At 38.3% G+C, this 24,671-nt stretch overlaps 4 protein-coding genes across 8 annotated transcripts in view; 1 reads left to right on the top strand and 3 right to left on the bottom strand.

Annotated features, from left to right (window-relative positions):
- The first annotated feature begins 2,218 nt into the window (after nt 1–2,218).
- Nucleotides 2,219–24,671, top strand: part of LOC126763609 (trafficking protein particle complex subunit 11) — a 46,228-nt gene continuing 23,775 nt past the window's right edge. Inside the window, exons 1-12 of one of the 2 annotated variants that reach the window (XM_050481270.1) lie at nt 2,219–2,684; nt 2,753–2,996; nt 3,061–3,220; nt 3,281–3,464; nt 3,674–3,904; nt 4,019–4,152; nt 4,215–4,387; nt 4,454–4,587; nt 4,651–4,858; nt 5,663–5,853; nt 5,928–6,353; nt 6,431–6,585. In XM_050481270.1, coding sequence (XP_050337227.1) covers nt 2,542–2,684; nt 2,753–2,996; nt 3,061–3,220; nt 3,281–3,464; nt 3,674–3,904; nt 4,019–4,152; nt 4,215–4,387; nt 4,454–4,587; nt 4,651–4,858; nt 5,663–5,853; nt 5,928–6,353; nt 6,431–6,585 — 2,383 coding nt within the window. In that variant the 5' untranslated portion in view covers nt 2,219–2,541. Of the gene's footprint in view, nt 2,685–2,752; nt 2,997–3,060; nt 3,221–3,280; nt 3,465–3,673; nt 3,905–4,018; nt 4,159–4,214; nt 4,388–4,453; nt 4,588–4,650; nt 4,859–5,662; nt 5,854–5,927; nt 6,354–6,430; nt 6,586–24,671 lie in introns of both variants that reach the window. The other variant, XM_050481269.1, reaches the window with a different exon arrangement.
- Nucleotides 7,645–16,047, bottom strand: LOC126763613 (seminase-like). 2 transcript variants are annotated; one of them, XM_050481276.1, is made up of 2 exons: nt 14,010–16,047; nt 7,645–8,189 (listed from the first exon to the last, which is right to left on the bottom strand). In XM_050481276.1, the coding sequence occupies exons 1-2, from the start codon at nt 14,276–14,278 to the stop codon at nt 7,691–7,693; spliced, it is 768 nt and encodes a 255-aa protein (XP_050337233.1). In that variant the 5' UTR covers nt 14,279–16,047; the 3' UTR covers nt 7,645–7,690. The 2 variants fall into 2 exon arrangements, with proteins under 2 accessions (XP_050337233.1, XP_050337232.1); XM_050481275.1 differs by lacking the exon at nt 14,010–16,047 and having other exon boundaries at nt 7,645–8,462.
- On the bottom strand, nt 11,105–12,039 carry LOC126763610 (trypsin beta-like). Its single transcript, XM_050481271.1, has one exon. The coding sequence runs from the start codon at nt 11,996–11,998 to the stop codon at nt 11,195–11,197; it is 804 nt and encodes a 267-aa protein (XP_050337228.1). The 5' UTR covers nt 11,999–12,039; the 3' UTR covers nt 11,105–11,194.
- LOC126763611 (trypsin alpha-3-like) lies at nt 16,997–24,014 on the bottom strand. Of its 3 annotated transcripts, none has more exons than XM_050481272.1 (2): nt 23,353–24,014; nt 16,997–17,327 (listed from the first exon to the last, which is right to left on the bottom strand). In XM_050481272.1, the coding sequence occupies exons 1-2, from the start codon at nt 23,858–23,860 to the stop codon at nt 17,059–17,061; spliced, it is 777 nt and encodes a 258-aa protein (XP_050337229.1). In that variant the 5' UTR covers nt 23,861–24,014; the 3' UTR covers nt 16,997–17,058. The 3 variants fall into 3 exon arrangements, with proteins under 3 accessions (XP_050337229.1, XP_050337230.1, XP_050337231.1); XM_050481273.1 differs by having other exon boundaries at nt 16,997–17,361; nt 23,387–24,014; XM_050481274.1 differs by lacking the exon at nt 23,353–24,014 and having other exon boundaries at nt 16,997–17,860.

The raw sequence follows: 24,671 nt of genomic DNA, 5'->3' as shown, positions 1-24,671 counted from the left end.
AGGTCGAACGGAGAACCGAAAGTAAGGCGAAAAAAAGGTTGATATGACTATCAGTGACATGCTCGATAACGCGGTAAGGACAACCACGTCCAGGACGGCCATCAACTGATAGTCAACTGATGATCAACACGTCAATAAAATAAAGCAACTCGTGCTTAAGAATCGATGATTAACAGTCAGAGATCTTACTGGCATCGTTGGAATATCGAAAATATCAGTGAAACCACTTTGAAAGATCTATTGGGATCTAAGAAAACTGAAAAAACATTGGTTCCAAAAATGTTTTTCGAAAACGGCGTCGTGTAACGTCTTTGAATCAATGCTTTCCGACTACCAGGATGTCATAAAACGTATTGTTACTGGCAATAAGTCTTGGATCTATGCTTACGACCGGCAACATACGATCAGTCGGCCGAATAATCTGGCAAAGATGAGCCGAAGCCCAAAAAAAGCATGTAATTCAGGAATTTGACTTCAAATAAAGAACTGTTTTGCAAATTTTATTGGTTTTTTTTTAAAAAACGTTATCACACAAAAAATCACTAAAGATTAAATGTTGATGTGGATTTTTATGTCGAGACTTCCTTCAACAACTTCACCAGTCCTCTTAGAGCTTTATGTCCGATGTTTTTAACTAAATTGTGCTATCGAGTTCCCCTATTGGAAGGCTTAGATCAGACTAATACTCGAAATACTGTTTTTGGAACAATACAAAGGTTCGGAAGTAGGTTACTATTAAGAGAAAATTAAATGAACATTTAATTAAAAGTTGTTAGACTAATTTATAGTTGTTTTGGTGATATTTTTTTTCATTTGAGATAATCTAAGGTCGAACGGAGAACCGAAAGTAAGGCGAAAAAAAGGTTGATATGACTATCAGTGACATGCTCGATAACGCGGTAAGGACGAACCACGTCCAGGACGGCCATCAGCATCAACTGATGTTCAACACGTCAATAAAATAAAGCAACTGTGCTTGAGAATCGATGATTAACAGTCAGAGATCTTACTGACATCGTTGGAATATCGAAAAGATCAGTGAAACCACTTTGAAGGATCTATTGGGATCTAAGAAAAGTGAAAAAACACTGGTTTCAAATGTTTTTCGACAAACGCGTTAATGTCTTTGAAACAATGCTTTCCGACTACCAGGATGTCATGAAACGTATTGTTACTGGCAATGAGTCTTGGATCTATGCTTACGACCCGGCAACATACGATCAATCGGCCGAATAACGTGGCAAAGATGAGCCATGTAACCATGTAATTCAGGAATTTGAATTTAAGAACTGTTTCGACAATTGGAAAAAACGTTGTCACACATAGAATCTAAAGATTAAATTAAGAATTTTAAAATTATGAACAAAGCCTTCCTTTTTTTTGCGCCTTTTCTTTATACCCTGAAGAAGATATAAATATGTATTAAGTTTTACCCCATCAAATAAATTATAGAACAAATTCAACAAAAACAACATACTAATTAATATTGCAGACATTGAGTATCGGCTAATTTTGCACGACACAAGCATATGTACATACATACATATTTACTCCATGACATATTTCACGTTCATAAACACCACAGAAAGTTATTTACTACGCAAATACACATAAACAACCCTCTTTGAAAAGGCTTTATAAAAAGTTAGACGTGACTTGACTGGTATATGATAAAGCACGTACAAAAGCTTTAAGCTTTCTAACAGCACTACCGAAAGAAAGCTCCACACTGGCTCATGTTCTGTAATAAGGAGATATTGTTTTTTACATAAATAATGTTTAGAAACGTAAAAGTTGTGAGAATTATGGATATTAACACTTCTAACGGAAGAAAACAAGTAACAAGACAACATAAACGACAAAACGTCTGATTTAAAATCTTGCCTCCAAGAAAAATACCTTTCAGTTACGTTAGAGGTCCATATAATATCATTTGTAATATGCAATATTAACGACAACAAGTGTAAACTAGTTCCTTGTATTAATTCTTATATTTTATATTTTTTTGATATTACGGTTTGGTACTTGTATCTAAAATCATGTCTGGGCAAGTTGATTCAACTGGTCCCTTATCTTCGCACTCGCTCTTTACAAATCCACACAGTTGGGTCACGCCGAAATGCCGTCATGGTTTTGCAACCCGGTCTGGCAACGTATCACATCAGCTGTTTATTTTGTTAACGTCAGATGAGACGTCAACTCAAATTGTTTCCGTCACAATTTCTAAGCAAATTTTTTCTATTATAGTTGTTTTGTGGGAGTGCAACTCATTTTCGATTAATTCCATTATAAAAGTGTTGAAGGTTGTATGTGAACAAACCTAGTTTTTACTAAATTGAATACATATGTGTAGAGCAAACACGATAACTTGCAACGCAATGCTGTTATAGTCTCACTGGATGACCAACAATATAGAAATCGCTCTTCTAGTTTTTCCAATAAAATCTTACTGTGTTTTCCTACGTACTCTTAACAACAGTGTGCCACCAACTTTGCTTCAGTTTGGATAGAATTATAGTTTCAGCTTAGTTATCAATAAACATGTCAGTCGATGTTACTGTCCTGCCGTCAGAGCTATTGGTTGCACCACAACCGCTAATTGGTTTCTGTGGACTGGACACGACGCACAATGTTGTACATAAAGCTATATGGGATGCGTTTAGCACCAATAGAAAAGCTGATAGGTAAGCAAATTGGTATATTTTTTTATTATATACAAATATAATTTTTTATGTTTTTTATTTACTTCTAGAGCTACTGTGCAGTTCAAGCTACTGCCACCGGGTTACGAATTTCCTGTGGCTAAGCCGAAACGTGCTTCCTACGACTGGTATCAACCAAAAGGTATACTTAAAAGAAATTGGATGCTAAAGCATTTGCATGTACTGCCTGCGGTAGTTGTGTTATTCCAAGATATGGAATGGAACGATCCACAATGGTCTGAGAAGCAAGTCCAATGTGCGTCTACAATTCAAAGCCTTAAAAGCGCACTGCAGGTATGAATTACATTTTTTTCAGTGATTATTGAATAGTACTAAATTCAATATGTATGTAATATAGGAACGAAATACGCGCTTATGTCTGGTGTTATTACAAAAGTCTTCACCGCTGCCGCCGGGTGAAGATTTATTAGCTTCTGAACGTGCCGCCAGTTTAACCACAGCTTGCGGTATCAATAGCAAAATGTTATTTATCCTGCCGCATACGGAGCATTTAATGGGTGCGTAAAGCAAAAGACTAAATGTGTTCAATTTAAACAAATATTCTCTATTTTGTGCAGGTTACACACTACGCCTGGAATCTGCGTTCCTAGACATGGCTCAATCCTACTATGCGCTTATGTCTAAGCGTGTGCGTGGTCATCGTGATCATTTAACTGTGGCGCACACAACACTTAAGATTCGTCATCAGTTCAAATTAGGGTTTGTTGCGGAAATAAGACAGGATTTTAGCACCGCACTGAAGTAAGCGTTTTTTATTACATAAGTACTAATTTTTTTTATGAGCTAAACTAAGAAGTAACTAACACCGAGAAGAAACTAAAAAAAAAATATTTATATAAATCTTCAGCTTGTTGAGCAAAGTCGATTTGGTCATGTCTATCCGTCTGTATATACTCGAAATAATAATTATTTTAAAAGAAACTCAATTACTAATTATAAATATATTTCAGGCATTATACTCAGGCTTACGCTACGCTCGATGAGATACGTATAACCGACACTAATTGCCTTGAAATGAAAACTATAGCCGGGTTCCTGAATTATAAACTATGTCGGTTAATGTTTAAGCTGAAGGTGCCGCGTGATGCAATCAATCATTTTATAAGTCATATAGAGAAATATAGAAATCGTATAGGCTTTAAGGACTTAATATTCGAACACTATGCCTGGCTCAGTACGCAGTAAGTCGACTTATTTTAGAAGCAATAAAAATATATAATATATAATATTTTAAGGGCCTAATTTCATTTCTCCCTTTCATTTTCACTAATTTCATTTTCATTTCTCCCTTTTAGACATAGCGTATTTGCGGAACTGTTTTGCGAGGCGATCAAAAATGGTTTACCTGCGTTGCAAACTCAAAATCCTGGCATTTACTACAATAAAGCGGCGGAATATACCAAAAAACGCAAAGAAGCATTTCTTGAAAGTAGCGGTGAATAAGCGTATTTCATAAATTGAACTCCGAAAATTTCATTAAATTTCTTTTAGCTATGTTACTAAGCCCCACTGATCCTAACACACCAACCGGCGTACAAAATAATAACTCGCTAGCGTTATACACGGAATTCTTTGGCATACGTGCGGTCAAAACTGGCGACCCCATCTCAGAGCAACAAACGAACCTGCTTATACGTGAGAACGAAAAATCTTTCAACCACTCGGTGAGCACAATAAGCTTGGATATGCAAAAAATACGAACAAATAACAACAGTTCTTTATAATTACAGAACGCAATAATAAATTTACTTAGCTTAGCACGTGCACAATTCAAAATTTACAAATGTCCACGCTTTCGTAACAAACTCGCAATTGAGATGGCCGAAGAGTATTACAAAAGTGGCGATCATGCCAATGCATTAACGTTAGTACTGCAAAATTCAAATAATTGAACACCTACGAGATAATTTCATGAGTGTATTTGCAGGCTTTACTCAGTCATGCTGACAGATTATCGGCGCGAACAGTGGTCCTCTATATTCTCAGATGTTTTGTTGAAGACATTGCGTTGCGCCTTCTTAACAGCTTCCATAACCGACTTTATAGCTTGCAGTATTGAAGCTTTAGCGCTGCGCGTTAATTGCGAACAAAGCGAGCGCATAGTTGTGCTGGAGAATCTGTGGAAAGTTTTTCAAGTGCGTATTCATATTGTAAATTAAATGAGAATATTTTCGAAAATAATTTTATATTAAGCTTGCACGAAGTTTGCAACGCAAAGAAGCAAAATGTCGGGCACCCTATAATATATACATATAGAAATGTTCAGCGTGACTCGCTGAGTGGATTCAACCATGTCCCAGCAGGCTCCTGGAATTATTCAGGATGCTGGACCTTGGTGACCATATGTGATAGAGGAGAGAGCACAATAGACCATAGGTCGCAGTGCAATACCTCAGTACTAACTATCAATCTATCTATCTACCCATGTCCGCTTGTACGTCCGCCTGTATATACGCGAACTAATCCCTCAATTCTTGAGATATCGATCTGAAATTTTGAGCATGTCTTTTTCTCCCCAAGAAGCTGTTCAATTGTCGGAACCGCCGATATCGGACCACTATAGCATGTAACTGTCATACAAACCGAGCGATTGAAATCAAGTTCTTGTATGGAAAAAATTTTTGTTTCACGAGAAATCTTCACGAAATTTAGTAAGGATTATTGCCAAAGACAATGCTATTATATCCATTAAAATTTTTCATAACGGTCTACTATAGCGTATAGCTGCCATACAAACTGTACGATCAAAATCAAGTGTTTGTATGGAAAACTTTTTTGTTTTGTAATGTCTTCAAGGAATTTCGCATGGATTATTGAATAAATTATTGCCATACAAATTAAAAAAGTTCTTGTATGAAAAATTTTATATATTGATGTATGGTATTATTGCTTGGGTGCAAGTTAACGTTTCTTTTTTGTTTTTGTTTATTTTTGTGTAGGGCGCAGCGCCCATCTCGCAAGGTCAAAGCGCACCTGAAATTATAGAGCGTTGGGACAATGCTTTCGCATTGGCAAAGTCGCCCATTACAATAGATATGGATAAGCTCACCAAGCTTATAGAAATGTATGCCACTTTCAATCATTTGGAGTTGAAGAATGACGATACCATCAACGTGCAACTAATTATTAAGTAAGTTTGTGAAATTATAATAAAAAAAAAAATGAATAAAATAAATTTAATGCCAAACAATTTACTCCATTTAGGCTGCTCACCGATGTACCTATTAAAATACGTCACTGTGTCATCATACTGACAGATGGCACACACTTTTACCGATTGCCAGCTAGTAAATGTAAATCATTCCAGAGTTTGAGCGAAATGCATGCAAATGAAAAGCATAACGAACAGCAACAACAACAACCGGAAATTGCAATACAACACTTCGATCCGAACTTGAAACTAGAACCGCATCTGTACTATCAAGTGCATTTCTATACCGAGGCGTATCAATTTTTGGAAAACACGCAATTGCGTGTGGCACGCATTGAAGCACAAATGGGTTCGGAAAAATTGACTGTACATTTAACAAAATCAGCATTTTTTGCACGCCATCCATTTCGTCATTACAGTCGTAGCAGAGATCTGGATGATAATATTGAAATTAATCAAGTGTGTTATATTACTCCCACGTAAGTTGCATTACAAGCCGGAAAATTGTAATTTTCCGTATTTATTTTTTTCTAAATGGCTTGCAATTTGTTTTTAGATTCCATTTGAATACGCAATGCAATCTAGGCAAAGAAACGCAAATGCTAGTGAACGAATACTATCCGATAGCGACGACGATAAATAATCCGTATAATGTTTTCCTGCAAAATGTCAGTCTCAACATAAGCGTGCCGAATAGTTTGCGTAATCAAGGTAAGTGATGAATGGTGATGATGAAAAGAGAGTATAATGAAATCTATTTTTGATATACAACATTTAAATATTTAATTCAAAACAAAAAATTGCAAACTATATAGTAAAAATTACTTAAAAGTCTTAGTATTAAACCTAAGAAAGATTCGCGTTAGTAAACTGATTCGAAAAACAAAACCAGTAACGTTAACCCATCACAAATAACAAAATTCTCCATACAAGAAATTGATTTCGATCGTTCAGTTTAAATAGCAGCTAAATGTTAGAGTAGTCTGATCCAAAATATTTGTACGGAGATTGTAGCGTTGCCTTGAAATTATAGTTGCTTGGGACAATTATTCATACCGACAATTTCGTGAAGATATCACGTCAATTAAAAAAGTTTTCCATACAAGAACTTAAATTTCATTCTTCACTTTCTATGGCAGCAGTACTCCGGTATCGAAGGTTTCGACAAATGAACAGCTTCTCGTTAAGAAAACGTCATCTGTAAAGTTTTAGCTCTGAGAGACTAGGTTCCACAAATGGTATACAAACAGACGGACCGACATGCGTGGCTAAATCGACTCAGATTGTCACACTGATCTTTTATATAAATTTTTATAGAGCATTTGTCATTTCCTTCCGTGTATTATTCACTTCGTGGAAAACTGAATATACCCTGTTCAAATATAAAAATACTTTAAACCACAACTTCCACTCGGAAGTCTTGTATTATGGGTATTCACAACCGAAAAATTAAGTATTCACGGCAAATCAACAAAGAAAGCTTTTTATAAAACTAACTTTATTTACAAATATGAAAAAAAAATCTTAAAATTCATCCGCTTTCTAAAGATAAAAAATTCGTTGGACTCAAATTTTACACAAAAGCGTAACTCAACTCAACTTTTAATTTAATGTTTTTTTACTCATCAACTAGAGCACACTTTGATATTATATTTGACCCTGAACTTCATACTTTAACAAAACTACAGCTGTGATTCTTTAAGAAAACAGTCATTGTAAATAACAAGTAAAACATAAATTTATTAACTTTTTCCAACTAAGAATTCGGGTAAATATTTATTGCGGTAAACAAAACAAATTACAATAGATATTGACATTATTGTGCCAATGCACGGTTTATAAATCTTCGCACCATCGGTACACTCGTATAGACACCAGGATAGTTTGGACGTGCACAGCCATAACCAAACGAGACAATGCCGCACACACGTCCATTGTGTACTGCCGGGCCACCAGAATCACCCGAGCATGAGTCTTTGGTCCCAGGTACACCAGCACAAAACATGGTCCTTGTCAGAGTTTGAATACCGCTATATTCTTTTCGGCATTTCGCTTTTCGTATAACTGGTACATTTGCTCTACGCAAAACATTCGATGCAGTACTACTACTTTCCGAAGTCGTTCCCCAGCCTAAGACTGTCAATCTAAGTCCAGCAGTCAATGTAGTATTGCACAGGCCAATCGGTTGTGCATAGGTGCCATTGATAGCTGCGGCTAACTTCAATACAGCCACATCCATTCTTTTAGTTGCTGTCGTAAATCTACGCGGTACGAACGCTCTTGAGACGCGGCGTCTTATGCCCGCCTGTGATAACCTAGTGGTATTTGCATGTATGATGAAGCCAGCGCGCCTCTTGCCTTTGATACAATGTGCAGCTGTCAGGACGTGAGTTGTCGATATCAAAGCGCCACCACACTCGAATTTACCATTGTAACGGATTTGCACCATGTATGGTGCCTTTGCAATGGTCGTAGTTTGACCACCAACAATCTTAAGAGTAGCATCAGCTGCTAATGTTGTTCTGTGGCATAGCCACAGAAACATGAAAGCAGAAATTACTAATTTCAAGTGCGTGTGCGACATTGTAGTGCTTTGCTTTGACTGTGACTGATAAGTGTCCGAAGTTTCCTTAAATTGCGTTAGGTGCGGAAATAATCGCCTACTGGAAGTAGGAAGCAACTGTTCAAATAATCTATACTAAAAGCTACGTTTATATTAAATTACGCAAATTAAGAAAGCGAATGTTTTAAGCTAAAAAGTTTAGCAATCAAACGACTGTTTTTGACAATGCAAAGCTCTTTTTGAATTAAAAAAGATATCAGCTAAATATTTGCTAGACAATATCTACTATTTACTCCAATTAAATAATTCCTTAGAACGTTGTAAAAACAATTTAAATAAGATATTTTTATATTTTTCATTTATTTGGTGGTAACATATTTGTTTGTTGATAAATATTATACATATGTACATGCATATACATACAAGTATATGTCTGGTACTTTTTCATTCATTACTCTTTAAGTAAACGTTGAAAACAAAAATAGTTAAATAAAATATTCCTTATGTAATAAAATATTAAGTTACATATTTGCTTGTTATAAATAACAAAGCCCTTTTTAATATTAAAATATTGTTGTACAAGTCTGTACCTCAAATATTTAATTACCCTCGCTTGCTCAAACAACGAAAAAAAAACTATTGATTTACCTACGCATGTCCAAATAGTGAAAGAAATTTTAGCAACAACTTTTTGAAACAGCTGAGCTCGTGTAATAATCGCTTCATATACTATCTCGATGACAATTCAAGTAAAAATTAAATTTGGAAAATAATTGTACGCATGTCCAAATAGCGAAAAGAACTAATAGCAACAGCTTTTTGAACCAGCTGAGCTCGTGTAATAGTAGATTCATATACTACAGCGACGGTGACTCAAACAAAAATTAAATTTGGGAAATCAAATAAAATAGCCCTGAAGTTGTTGTTGGTTGTAGCGGCAGAACTCTGTCAAGTTGACAGACCTTGACCGGGTAAAAATCCGAATCAGTTCCGGTTACATAGACCCGACTGTCGTGGGAACGGAAGTTCATAGACCACGGTAGATAATTTTTGAAAAGTCAACCAACCTTATTCGCTTCCGCAGCCCGGCCTCAGATCGCCCGTAAATTATGTTTCCTTTCATTTTATTAAATTCTGTTTCAAATGAATTCCAACCTAGTATGATTTTTTGTTCCACTTTGTACATACATATGTACATAGCACTAAGCAAGCGATCAGCAGTTTCGAATCTTAATGTAGTTACTTATTAAATTAAATGCACTCACCTGTAATTATTTTCACATTGTTTGCTTATCCTATATGCTATATTACGTAACACATCAATAATTATAACATATTTTTTATATTTTTTCACATACACCACACCACTTTTCTTTTGCTCACTTGTTTCACCGATCATCACTCAGCAATATTGCTTTCATACACACACACAAAAAACGCCCGGACTTATTATATATTTGCTTTCAATGCAAATCACTCAATATTATCGATACATTTAGAAACAAACCGCACTTAAAATAACATTTAACAGAAATTAACAAAATTTTACAAATTGTCAAAAAAGCGGCTAAACGTTTTCACTCGCGCCAACGGAAACTGACAGCAGCAAATGCAAGGTAGCCATAGCTAACTGTAGTTAGAGTTGCATCTCCTTTGAAATAAATTATTATAATCTTGAAGCAGAAGCGTACTTTAAATATTAAAATTAATATTTAAAATATTTGTTAAATAATTCGTTAAATTGAAAACAATTTTTCAAATTGTATGCTAATGCTGAAAAAATTCTTAAATACACTAAAAGACCAAGACAAACAGTCAAAGCAATCGAAAATATAAATATATGTACACATGTGTATTTACATATTTACATATATACACATATTATATATTTATAATATTTTAAAATAAAAGTATGTGTGTATAGAATATACATACAACCATGTAATTAAAAATGTATTCCGTTAAAAATATTATACTATAATTATAAAGCTTATTATTATTATCCTTTATGAACAACTTTACACCGCAAAGGCAACCCTCTGTTATGTCAAACTTCCGCCGCCATTTGAACAGTTCCGATTATGTTTCGGAGCCGTGAGTGTTAAATTGTTGATTATACAATACAAATGTGTTGTTAAATTTAGTATTTTGTTTAATCTGCAATTTTGTGATTTCATTTAAAAATCAGTCAAAAATAGCGGTAATCAGTGTTTAGCAAATGTTGTCCATGAAAAAATTGGGCGTCATTTACACAATTGCCGATGGCTCCCGATTGCTCGCGAAAACATGTGAATAATAAAAGTATGTACTGCAAAACTGTTAACAATGGCAAAAGCCTAATTAATACTACAAAATATGATTAAAATGAGTAATTTTGTCTGAAATATTCGCAGTGCAAATGATTATGTGAGTTGCAACCGGTAACAAGCGCTCCGTAGGAACAAAATATAATAACAGCCGCGACATCTGTATGTAAGTAGCTAAAATTTTGCTACATTTGAATGTATTGCAACAGCTGTGACTAGTTTAAAATCATATAAATTTGAACAACAGGTACATATGTATTTGGAAATTATTTATATTCTCTATCTCCAATAATATCCATAGTTAACGAATATACGCTTTGGTTCGCCGGAACCTTAGAAAACCATGTCGACAAAATCACAAATGTTTGGTAATATTGCAAATAAATTTTATTCGGTAAAACACGTAGATACATCAATATGTTCGTACAAATATTATATTTCAAAACTTCCATTATTGGCAGTGTTGCATTAACAGTTGTTTCACAAAAGCGTTTACACGTCGACTAGCCACATTGGTATATACACCAGGATACTCTTTGCGTGCACAACCGAAACCCCACGAAACAATACCACATACTCGCCCATCATAAACGACCGGTCCACCAGAATCACCAGAGCATGAATCCCGTTCACCCGGTATGGTGGCACAGAACATCGTACTGGTTAACAAAGCCTTACCTAAATATGCCTGCATGCAATCACTCTTGGCAACAACACGTACAAATGTCGTACGCACTTGATCCGGTGGTTGATTGTTGTATTCACTGGTTATACCCCAACCACTTATTTTCACAAACTCCTCGCTGGCAGGCTGTTTATTACACAAACCAATTGTGGAAATGTTTGGTCCACTCAACGGCTCGTTCAATTTCAATATAGCCACATCCATATCTAGTGTTGAGGTTGAGTAGAATGGCGATACAAAGTGCTGCTCCACCTGACGCATCACACCCATTTCGGATAGTCGGCTGGCGCCTGCGTACACCGTTAAATCCGCCGCTGGCACATTTTTCACACAGTGCGCCGCGGTGAGTACACAGCGTTGCGTTACGAGCGAACTGCCGCATATGAATTGACCACTACGCCGCAAATTCAGCAAATATGGCACCTCACCGATTGTAGTTGGCTGGCCACCCACTATCTTACCATCCAATAGTGTGGAGAATGTGTGCGCTGCACTGTTTGAAATAATTTGCAAAAATACCAGAATAAATCCTTCAATATGCGGAAAACGTCTATGCAGCGCGAAATACATTTTTCAAATCCGTGTTGAAATTTGTATTCGGTCGTTGGCTGCTAGTAAATAGCCTGCAAATTACACTTTAAAAGCAAGTTCCATTGAATATGCGTATAATAACAGCAAAGTATTCTTTCGTGATTTTTATGAATGGAAGTTTTCCGATCCTTTGTATTGTAATGCAATTAGAGACACGTGTTGAGCAATCGAACCAAATTAAATATATTTACTTAGCGAGTTTATAAAATTATACCAATTTAAATTGTGTATTGCGGCATATTTATACATACATATTTCTACAAATAAAAGGGGGTTTCTCTTTATAAATTATCTTCTGTTCGTTCAGCGGCTGCATTAACTGCTATCATATTCGAAAATTTAAATAAATAAGTGTTAACAACAGCAGGTACCGAATTTTCGACATTAATTCCCGAAATTGGAATTAAAAATTTTTCAAAAATTTCGGATTTATAATTGAAAATTTACTTAACAATAGTAAAATCAGAATTAAAATTTTATATATAAATTGTTTGAACGTGTAAGTTTGCCGACCACTGCTTTAGAGTATTGAAGATGATGGCTCTGTACGAACTCTTGTTAATAGTGTTTAGAAACGATATACCCAAGAACGAAAACTGTTATTTCAAAAACCTCTAAGGCCTGAATCGAAGCGAGATTGTCCGCATAGACTTTAGACTTTACATATCCCCACAGGAAAACGTCTAACGATGTGATATCACACGATCTTGGTGGCCAATCGACCGAACCAAAATGTGAAATTATGTGCTCACCGAATTGTTGTCTCAATAAATCTATTGATTGATGCGATGTGTGGAAAGTTGCGCCGCTTTGTTAAAACCAAATGTCACCGAGATCACGAGCTTGACAGTAACGTTCTCACGGACATAATTTTTAAAGAAATATGGACCGATGATTCCACCGTCCCCCAAACCACACCAAAACGCTGTTTTTTCTAAATGAAATGGCAGCTCTGTAATCTTTTCAGATTGCTCTTCGTCCCAAATGCGGCAATTACGCGTGTTTACATACCCATTGAACCAGGAATAGACCTCATTGCTGAACAAAATTTTGGTCAATAATTCATATTCAACATTTCGTGAAGATATTTCGTCAAATTATGTATGTCAACAAGTTTTCCATACAAGAACTTTAATTTCATCGTTCAGTTCCTATGACAGCAATATGCTATAGTATAGAGTATACAAACAGACGGACAGACATACAGCTAAATACTTAATTCAATATAGAAAGACTAGCTTTATTTCCAAAAACAAAAAAATCATAAAATTCATCTGCTATAATGCTTTTTTACTCAAGTAGAGCACCCTTTGTACTTGATATTATACTTGACCCTGAACTTCATGCTTAAACAACACTACAACTGTAATTCCTCAGCAAAGCAGACACTGTAAACAGCAAATAAAACATAAGCTTATTAACTTTTTCCAACTAAGTATTCGGGTAAATATTTATTGCGGTAAACAAAACAAATTACAATAGATATTGACATTATTGTGCCAATGCACGGTTTATAAATCTCCGCACCATCGGTACACTCGTATAGACACCAGGATAGTTTGGACGTGCACAGCCATAACCAAACGAGACAATGCCGCACACACGTCCATTGTGTACTGCCGGGCCACCAGAATCACCCGAGCATGAGTCTTTGGTCCCAGGAACGCCAGCACAAAACATGGTCCTTGTCAGAGTTTGAATATTCCTATATTGTCTTCGGCATTTCGCTTTTCGTATAACTGGTACATTTACTCTACGCAAAACATTCGATGCACGACTACTACTTTCCGAAGTCGTTCCCCAGCCTAAGATTGTCATTCTAAGTCCAGCAGTCAATCGAGTATTGCACAGGCCAATCGGTTGTGCATAGGTGCCATTGATAGCTGCGGCTAACTTCAATACAGCCACGTCCATTCTTTTAGTTGCTGTCGTAAATCTACGCGGCACGAACGCTCTTGAGACACGGCGTCTTATGCCCGCCTGCGATAACCTAGTGGTATTTGCATGTATGATGAAGCCAGCGCGTCTCTTGCCTTTGATACAATGTGCAGCTGTCAGGACGTGAGTTGTCGATATCAAAGTGCCACCACACTCGAATTTACCATTGTAACGGATTTGCACCATATAAGGTGCCCTTGCAATGGTCGTAGTTCGACCACCAGTTATCCGAAGACTAGCCTTAGCTGCTAATGTTGTTCTGTGGCATAGCCACAGAAACATGAAAGCAGAAATTACTAACTTCAAGTGCGTGTGCGACATTGTAGTGCTTTGCGTTGACTGTGACTGACTAGCGTCCAAAGTTTCCTTAAATTACGTTAAGTGCGGAAGTAATCACCTACTGGAAGTACATAGGAAGCAACTGTTCAAATATTATATAATAAACCTAATATTAAATTAAGTAAATTAGCAGAGAGAATGTTTTAAGCTAAAAACCAAAACAAACCGTTGTTTTTTTCTGGATGAAATGGCACATCTAGAATCCCTTCATTTTGCTCTTTGTCCCAAATGCGGCAATTACGCATGTTCTCATACCCATTGAGTCAGGAATGGCCCTCATCGCTAAACAAAATGTGGCTCGAAAACAACGGATCATCTGTGAACTTTACGAGAGGCCATATAGCAAAGCGATTACGCTTGGAAAATTCGTTCTTTTTGCAAAAGCTGTAATTTGTATGCTTTCAACGACTTTAAACGTAAACGACGTAAAAAAAACTTGATATTATGTATGTACGAGGTTTGACAATTAAGTAATGAGACTGATTTTATTGCCGCGATTGCGGTAAACCTGTGACCTTGAAATTCCCTTTCTCTTTTTCCGGCATCCCTCCCCTCTCCATTGATATATGTACCATCGCTCTAGCTTGTTTAGTTCTCCTGCTGCGTCAAGTTGAGGAGATGTGTGTTTGTAGTGCTCGTCACGAAAATGGAAAAACGAAACCAAGAGTAACGCGTCGCGATAAAATTTTGCGCCAGATTGGGCGAAACAGCTTCAGAAACGTACGCTAAAATTGTAAGAGTGTATGGTGATAGTGCTCTTAGTCGTGGCCAGGCTCACAATTGTTGTCTCCGCGCGCCCCCTCCCGAAAAAAGCTCGCATGAGCAAGTCGAAGGTGAAAACGATGATTATTGCCTTTTTGATAGCCGTGGAATCGTCCACAAAGAATACGTTCTACCGGGGAGAACTGTGAATCAAGTCTACTACTGCCAAATACTCGAAAGATTCCGAAAACGAGTCAACAGAGTACGCCCAGACATCGCTCGTAGCTGGATCCTTCATCACGACAACGCACCGTGCCACACCGCCCTCAGCATGTCCCAGTATTTGGTCTCTAAAGGGATCGCCGTGTTGCAACAGCCGCCTTATTCTCCTGACATGTCACCCTGTGACTTTTTTTGTTTCCTAAAACAAAATCGGTGGTCAAAGGAACCCATTTTGAATCGACTACGGACATCCAGGCGGCCGTGACAAGGGTACTCGCGACATCCCAGTCGAAGCGTTCCAGAACTGTTACGAAGCATGGAAAACGCGCTGGGATCGCTGTATAGCTGCCCAAGAGGACTACTTTGAAGGGGATGGCAGAGTAGTAGAATAATTTTCAAATATACGGTTTTTATGGAATCAGTCTCATTACTTAATTGACATACCTCGTATATGGGGGCTCAGGGAAATATTGCCCCGATTCAACTCATTTTCGATATGCAGAAATACCATCTGTCCGAATTTCTATTGAATATCTCACATAATGACCGATATGATTGTTGTTATATGGGGATTGTAGTCCGATGTCGCCCGATGTCGTTCATTTCACACTTAAAAAAATGCCACATACTAAATTTAGTCAAAATCGGTCTATCGGGTCCTGAGATATTGGATTTCACCAAAAACTGGGCGGTGCCACGCTCATAGTCCAATTTTCACACCGGCTCCGATAATAATTTAGCTGGATTTCAGTATTTAATTAAAAAAAAAAAATAAAGCAGTATTCATTTTATGCAAGTGACAAACCTAATTCAATGCGCTTTTTTTAAAAGGGGGAAAGATGGGGAAAATGTTGAAGTTTATATGCTAGGTAGAAACCTTGTAGTTTAGTAAAAAAAAAATTTATAGCTCGATCTCCCCCAACACTATAACAAAAAAACTCTAATCTCTAAAAAAAATAAATAAAATTTTTTAGTTTTTTTGATCGACTCTCCACGGTTTTCGCGTACACTCTTAGCTTCGGCTACTATATTTACATCACTGCGTGCTGGACGTGGTCTATTCGGACGAATATTATCTAGTTATGAATGCTGGGTCTCAACATACATAAGTGATGGTGTTTCGAATATCAGTAGGCTGATTATATTGACCATAATTTGAGCGAAGCGTGGGAAACAAATTATTTATAGAACGTGAATTTTCAAAGTAAAGTTGAACGATTTTTAAACGTTGTTCAGGCGTAAGTCTTTCAATGATGAAATGCAAAACAATACTGAACAAAAATAACATGACAGCTTGCCACTACTCACGCTTAATCTGTTATTGATAAAAATAGCTCTACTTGGATCACCCGTTGTAACATACAGCATTCATGCAAACTGAACAAATCCTTATATAGTAAACTTTTTTTTTTTTGACACAATATCTTAAGCTGTACAGTGCACAGGCAACCTTTGCTTCCAATGAACCAGCTCAAAAGTTTAGTTATAACTGATCAACCCCTTTGATCCATCTCATAAACATTTGGCGTCATGAAACAGTCATACGACTGTGATATCGTAACATTAAACTCACTGGACAAGAATACTCGATCCACCAGTACCATGTCGTTTCCGAATCTTTGTATTGCCTCATTAAATAATGGCCACATATTGACTATGAAAATGCAAATTAACAATGGCTCCAAAAAGCCGACAGTTTCGAAAATCCCATTTCCTTTGTTAGAAGTCAAGGCTTACGTGATAAGTGCTTTATTATTTATTCTGGCATACTAAACGATTTATAATGCATACATATGTATAACATATAGATTATTGTATAGTATTAATGATTACTACATTTAAATAAATACAATATTTTCAATCATAAGAGCATATTCAATGAAACCATACACCTTGCTTATGTCTGTGTAAACGCCCGGATATTCGACACGCCCACAACCCTCACCCCACGAAACAATGCCAGCCTGTTTACCATTGCATATCATCGGACCGCCAGAATCACCCGGACACGAATCCTTTTTGCCCGGTTCCGAAGCGCACATCATATATTGTGTAATAGCGCCGGTACCGCGATATTTGCGCTGACAATCTTTCCGACTCACGACAGGTACATAGATCTCTTGCAATTGTTGTGACAAGACCTTCCTATCTTCTTTGGTGTAACCATGACCAATAACCAGGCAATTCGTACCGGCAGCGACCGCGCTCCTATCCAATGGTATCACCGATGCACTCGGTATGGTAGAGGAGAGTATCAACACCGCTACATCATAATTTAGTGTCTCCGCATCGTATTCTTTTGAAACCATCGCGTACTTGATTTCTCTCTCCACTCCAGTGTCGCTCAAATTTATGGTGTCCGCGTGTACGCTCAGCGCCTTCACATTGAGGTCCTCCACACAGTGTGCTGCCGTGAGTACAGCATTGTTCCGCACCAACGAGCCGCCGCAAATGAACTTTCCATAATAGTGCAGACGCACGTAATAAGGATATTTCTTATGTGTTACCGCACTCCCGCCAACAATACGCCCGGACACTTGATGCCCATAAATATGGCCAAATGCAAAACATAATATGAATTGCAAAACTAATTGTCGACTAAATTGACACATAGTAAGTCACTGGCACAACTGAATGCGTTCCCCTGGGCGCGTAGTGCTTTTATACATCCGTAGGGTTTATCGAAATCGGCGTTTCGCATTTGTGAGTGCATCGCTGGGTTCTCGATCAGTTTTTTAGTTCGTGACTCTTTATTTCGTGCGAAATTTTCAAAGACTTATTTGGAATAATTTCGGTAACCATAAGTATATCAGTCATCAGAATTGCACATAAAGTTTCGGTAAAATTCTTAGTAGTGCTAGACATTCTTTTAATATATGTGATCATACTTTTTTATGGCACGATTCCGATTACTTTGGCGCTCGGGGACTGAATTCATTTAAATCATTTCATTTGAAAATTGTCAAGAGTTACTTAAAAAATCTGTTATTTTCTTCTGGCACTTTTGTTTTTCAGAACTTTGTGGATTAGATTTTCCTTGTCTTCAAAGGGCTCTAAGCGATATATATTGTTATGGAAAAAATAGACATCTATCGAATCTAAACTTGGCAAGACCTCTTTCGTTGAGCGGTGTTTAATGCAAGTATCAGGTTTCCTCATCTTCAATTGAATTTTAATTGACTGCCAATACGATCGCAACAATATCCTCTTCGGACATGGCTCGAAAGCAGACAAGTTCATTATCGCATTGAATGTACATATTCGTTATCAAGTGTGCGCCATTCATAGTTTTCGATTTCAGTGGCTGCAATCTCATCTGTAACTTAAATGTTGTCAATGCCTGCCTGAAATGAACAATTTTACTTTTAACCTGTACCATCTTGAAAATGAAATCTACCTTTTTGAGACAAATACTAATTGTTTGCTGCTTAACAAAGTTCCAGTCACGATTTGCATAATTGATACCCTCCAAAATAGTGAGTGATTTCAAAGAATTCAATTATAGATAGGCCCTTCTCCAACGCACAAATTTGTTTTTTTAATAAAGATTTGCCGGTATTGTATTTTTATATGAGATACCTTGATCAAGTGGCTGTATAAGGGCAGATGTATCTGGTGGCAAAAAAATCCAATAATAATGTTCGATATGTACGTTTGTACGTGCCGGTTGCATTGCATAGAAACAGAAATGTGAGACGGTGCTTTTGAGTTTTGAATCCCTTTGGATTCGCATGCTTGCCTTTGTAGCTTCCATTTTCATCGGCATTAAATATGCAATCGGAAGAAGATTTGTCAAGAATATGAGGCAATGGTTAGAGATGAAGCATTCTGAACTTGTTGCGTTATTTTCGCCAGCTTCTTCAGCATTTCGCCATGGCATCAACGCTGCAACCAACTACGGTTTGTCGTCTTCTTCTTTATTGGCGTAGACACCGCTTATCCGATTATAGCCGAGTGAACAACAGCACGCCAGTCGTTTCATCTTTTCGCTACGTGGCGCCAATTGGATATTCCAAGCGAAGCCAAGTCCTTCTCCGTCTGGTCCTTCCAACGGAGTGGAGGTCTTCCTCGGCGTGGCCGCTGTCTTTTAATTCGCTGAACTATGTCAATGTCGTCATATATCTCACACAGCTCATCGTTCCATCGAATGCGATATTCGTCGTGGCCAACGCGCAAGGATCATACATCTTTCGTAGAACTTTTCTCTCGAAAACTCGTAACATCGACTCATCAGATGTCGTCATCGTCCATGGCTCTATAGCATATAGCAGGACGGAAATAATAAGTTGCTTATAGAGTTTTGTTTTTGTTCGTCGAGAGAGGACTTTAGTTCTCAATTGCCTACTTAGTCCGAAGTAGCACCTGTTGGCAAGAGAAGTTGTTGTTAGTCTTGATGCTGGTTCCAAGATAGACGAAATTATCTACAACTTCGAAGTTATGACTGTCAACAGTGACTTGGGTGCCTATTCGCGAGTGCGACGACTGTTTGTTTGATGACAGGAGATATTTCGTCTTGCCCTCGGTTAACGCCAGACCCTTTTGCTTCGCTACCTTATCCATTCTGTAGAAGCAGATTTAACGGCGCGGTTGTTAAGACCCATGATATCAATATCATCAGCATATGCTAGCAGCCGTACATTCTTATCGAGGATGGATCTGTTTAGTTCTGCAGCTCGAATTATTTTCTCCAGAAGTAGGTTGAAGAAATCAGACGAAAGGGAGTCGCCTTGTCTGAAACCTCGTTTGGTATCGAACGGCTCGGAGAGGTCTTTCCCGATCTTGACAGAGCTTTTGGTGTTGCTCAACGTCAGTTTACACGCCGTATTAGTTTTGCGGGGATACCAAATTCAGACATTGCGGCATAAAGGCAGCTCCTTTTCGTGCTGTCGAAAGCAGCTTTGAAATCGACGAAGAGGGGTGTGTGTCGATTCTCTTTTCACCGGTCTTTTCCAAGAATTGGCGCATGGTGAATATTTTCCAGGTCTAAAGCCACACTGATAAGGTCCAATCAGTTTTTTGACGGTGGGCTTTAATCTTCCGTACAATACGCTCGATAGAACTTGTTGAGGAGACTTATCACATGGTAGTCGGCGCAGAAATGTTGGGCATGCTTTCGTTCGACCATATTTTACAAAGAAGCTGATGCATGCTCCTAATCAGTTCTTCGCCGCCGTCATTGAATAGCTCGGCCGGGTTAGTCGCCGCATCTTTTCGCAGAATTTTCGAGCATTATCCCTGTCGGGCAGCTTTTCAAGCTCTTCGTACTCACGCATTTCGGCCTCTCTCTTTTTTTGTCTGCAAATGCGTCTCGCTTCCCTCTTCAACTCTGGCTGTATATCCCATCCCGCAAGTGTTGTGGTCGATTGTAACGTTGCGAGGTAGGCAGTCCGCTTTCTCTCCGCTGCGACACGGCACTCCTCATCGTACCAGCTGTTCGTTTGCATTTTCCGAAAACCAATGGTTTCGGTTGCAGCTGTACGTACAGAGCTTGAAATGCCGTTTCATAATTCCCTTATACCGAATTGTTGACGAGTGCTCTCAGAGATCTTGAGTGCAAGTTGAGTCGAAAGTCGTTCGGCCGTCTGTTGTGATTGCTTCTCGACAACGAACCTTCATTGTGCGTATCATGGCTGCAGCAGATAAATGTCCGAGTCGATGTTAGGACCTCGGAGCGTAGGCACGTCTAAAACACTGGAGATGTGTCTTCTGCCTTCACAACATGATCGATCTGGTTGGTGGCTTTTCGATTCGGAGACAGCCAGGTAGTTTGGTTAATTTTTCTGGAATCTAGCACTACATATAACCATATTTCGGGACCCGGTGAAGTCGATCAGCCTCGACCCATTTGGGGATGTTTTCTCGTGGAAGTTGAGTTTACCGACTGTTGTGCCAAAGATACCTTCTTTACCAATCCTGGCGTTAAAGCCGTCAGCCCAATTTTGACATCAAGGTGGGGGCAGCTCTCATAGGTGCACTCTAAGCGCGCATAGAAGGCATCTTTGGTCACATTGTCCTTCTCTTCAGTCGGGGCGTGGGCGCAAATCAGCGATATGTTGAAGAATTTCGCTTTGATTCGGATTGTGGCCAGACGTTCATCCAGCGGGGTGAATGCCATGACTGGGCCACTGTAGTAAATGCCACAAGGACCTACTCGTATCAGCCCTTGTCCCGTCCATCGCACTTCTTATGCGACGGTGATATCAACCTTTACTCAACGAGGACATCAACCAGCTGGGCAGCGGCACCTTCCCAATCAAGAGACTGGACATTCCAGGTGCATGCCCTTAAGTCGTAATCCTTATCACGTTTGCCATGGTCGTCATTAAAAGGGCGTTTGTTTGCTTTTCAATGGGGCGCGGTTTTACATGGCGGGTCCCACAAACATCGCACCACCCTGGGGAGGTATGATTCGCCTTCTCAGTTTAGCCCGCCTTCAAACTGATGCTCTTTGGCTACCCAGAGGATACTTGGTCTAAGACCGGAAGTCATGAGCTTGAGCCACATGTAAAAGAATCGTCTCTGTATAATCCCAAGTGAAAGGCAACCAGATCTTGCGTGAACTTCTTCACATGACTCGATCCTTATATGAAATTACGTAAATTAGGAGAGAGAATGTTTTATGCTAAAAACGAAAACAAACCGTTATTTTTTTCTGATTGAAATTTCCATAGAGCCAGAAATTGGCCTCATCGCTGAATGAAATGTGACTCGAAAACAACGGATCATCTTTGAGCAAAGCGATTACGCTTGGAAAAGTCGTTATTCTTGCAAAAGTTGTAGTTTGTACACTCTCAACGACTTTCACGACGTAAAATGCGACACCTCGTTCCATACGTCAGTCCGAATAGTTGCGAACGACACCGAATCGATCATCCACGGTTTTCGCGTACACTCTTAGCTTCGGCTACTATATTTACATCACTGCGTGCTGGGCGTGGTCTATTCAGTCGAATATTATCGAATAATGAATGCTGGGTGTCAACTTACATAAGTAATGGTGTTTCGAATATCAGTAGGCTGATTACAATAATCATAATTTGAGCGAAGCGTAGGAAACACTTTCTTTACAGAACGTGAACTTTCGAAATAAAGTTGAACGATTTTTAAACGTTGTTCAGGCGTAAGTCTTTCAATGATGAAATGCAAAATAATACTGAACAAAAATAACATGACAGCTTGCCACTACTCACGCTTAATCTGTTATTGATAGAAATAGCTCTTCTTGGATCACCCGTTGTAACATACAGCATTCATGCAAACTGAACAAATCCTTATATAGTAAACTTTTTTATTTGACACGATACCTTAAGCTGTACAGGCATCCTTTGCTTCCAATGAACCAGCTCAAAAGATTTAGTTATAACTGAACAATCCCTTTGCTCCATCACAAGGCGCACTACGGCGTACGTTCTGAACTACGGCATGTCATGAAACAGTCATACGACTGTGATATCGTAATTTTAAGCTCACTGTGTCGTTTCAGAGGTGTTGTATTACTGTGCAAACCTGAATATGCTCAATAAATAATGGCCATCAATTGACTAATATATCGGCTAAAGTCAACCCAATAAATTGACATCCTCATAATCAGTTTCTTGTTTGCCAAAATGTAAATTAACAATGGCTCCAAAAAGCCGAAATTTCGAAAATCCCCTTTATTTTGTTAGGAGTCAAGGCTTACCTGATTTGTGCTTTATTTCCGGTATGCTAAACGATTTATAATGCATACATATGTATAATATATAGATTATTGTATATTTTTAATAATTACTACATTTAAATAATTACAATATCTTTAATCGTAATGGCATTAAGTCAAGCAAAGATAACAGTACTTATTGCAAAAACATACAATTCTGCTCCACTTCCTGCTTACGCATACATTTTAAGTGCCTTTTCAATGAAACTATACACCTTGCTGATGTCTGTGTAAACGTCCGGATATTCGACACGCGCACAACCCTTACCCCACGAAACAATGCCAGCCTGTTTACCATTGCATATCATCGGACCGCCAGAATCACCTTGACAGGGTGCGTGTTTGTGCCCCCTTTCCGCAGCGCACATCATTGTCTGTGTAATAACGCGGATACCGCGATATTTGCGCTGACAAACTTTCCGACTCACGACAGGTACATGGATCTCTCGCAATTGTCGTGAGACGACGCCGTCTTCTTCGGTGTCCCCATGACCAATAACCAGGCAATTCGTACCAACAGCCACCGCGCTCTTATACAATGGTATCACCGATAAATTTGCTCTCGGTATAGCAGAAGAGAGTATCAACACCGCTACATCATAATGTATTGTCTCTTCAACGTATCCTTTTGGAACTAGCGCGTGCTTGATCATTCTCTCCACTCCAGTGTCACCAAAATTAATGGTGTCCGCGTGTACGCTCAGCCCCTCCTTATTTTTGCTCTTGACACAGTGTGCTGCCGTGAGTACAGCATTGTTCCGCACCAACGAGCCGCCGCAAATGAACTTTCCATAATAGTGCAGACGCACGTAATAAGGATATTTCTTATGTATTACCGCACTTCCGCCAACAATACGGCCGGACACTTGATGCCCATAAATATGGCCAAATGCAAAACATAATATGAATTGCAAAACTAATTGTCGACTAAATTGACACATAGTAAGTCACTGGCACAACTGAATGCGTTCCCCTGGGCGCGTAGTGCTTTTATACATCCGTAGGGTTTATCGAAATCGGCGTTTCGCATTTGTGAGTGCATCGCTGGGTTCTCGATCAGTTTTTCAGTTCGTGACTCTTTACTTCGTGCGAAATTTACAAAGACTTATTTGGAATAATTTCGGTAACCATAAGTATATCAGTCATCAGAATTGCACATAAAGTTTCGGTAAAATTCTTAGTAGTGCTAGACATTCTTTTAATATATGTGATCATACTTTTTTATGGCACGATTCCGATTACTTTGGCGCTCGGGGACTGAATTCATTTAAATCATTTCATTTGAAAATTGTCAAGAGTTACTTAAAAAATCTGTTATTTTCTTCTGGCACTTTTGTTTTTCAGAACTTTTTGGATTAGATTTTCAATGTCTTCAAAGGGCTCTAAGCGATATATATTGTTATGGAAAAAATAGACATCTATCGAATCTAAACTTGGCAAGGCTTCTTTCGTTGAGCGGTGTTTAATGCAAGTATCAGGTTTCCTCATCTTCAATTGAATTTTAATTGACTGCCAATACGATCGCAACAATATACTCTTCGGACATGGCTCCAAAGCAGACAAGTTCATTATCGCATTGAATGTACATATTCGTTATCAAGTGTGCGCCATTCATAGTTGTCGCTTTCAGTGGCTGCAATCTCATCTGTAACTTAAATGTTGTCAATGCCTGCCTGAAATGAACAATTTTACTTTTAACCTGTACCATCTTGAAAATGAAATCAACCTTTTTGAGACAATTACTAATTGTTT

The sequence above is a fragment of the Bactrocera neohumeralis genome, chromosome 6 (assembly GCF_024586455.1).
Source record: "Bactrocera neohumeralis isolate Rockhampton chromosome 6, APGP_CSIRO_Bneo_wtdbg2-racon-allhic-juicebox.fasta_v2, whole genome shotgun sequence".
Lineage (NCBI taxonomy): Eukaryota > Metazoa > Arthropoda > Insecta > Diptera > Tephritidae > Bactrocera > Bactrocera neohumeralis.
Note: the sequence above shows the minus strand (reverse complement) of the source record. Positions and strands in the feature narration are given on the sequence as shown.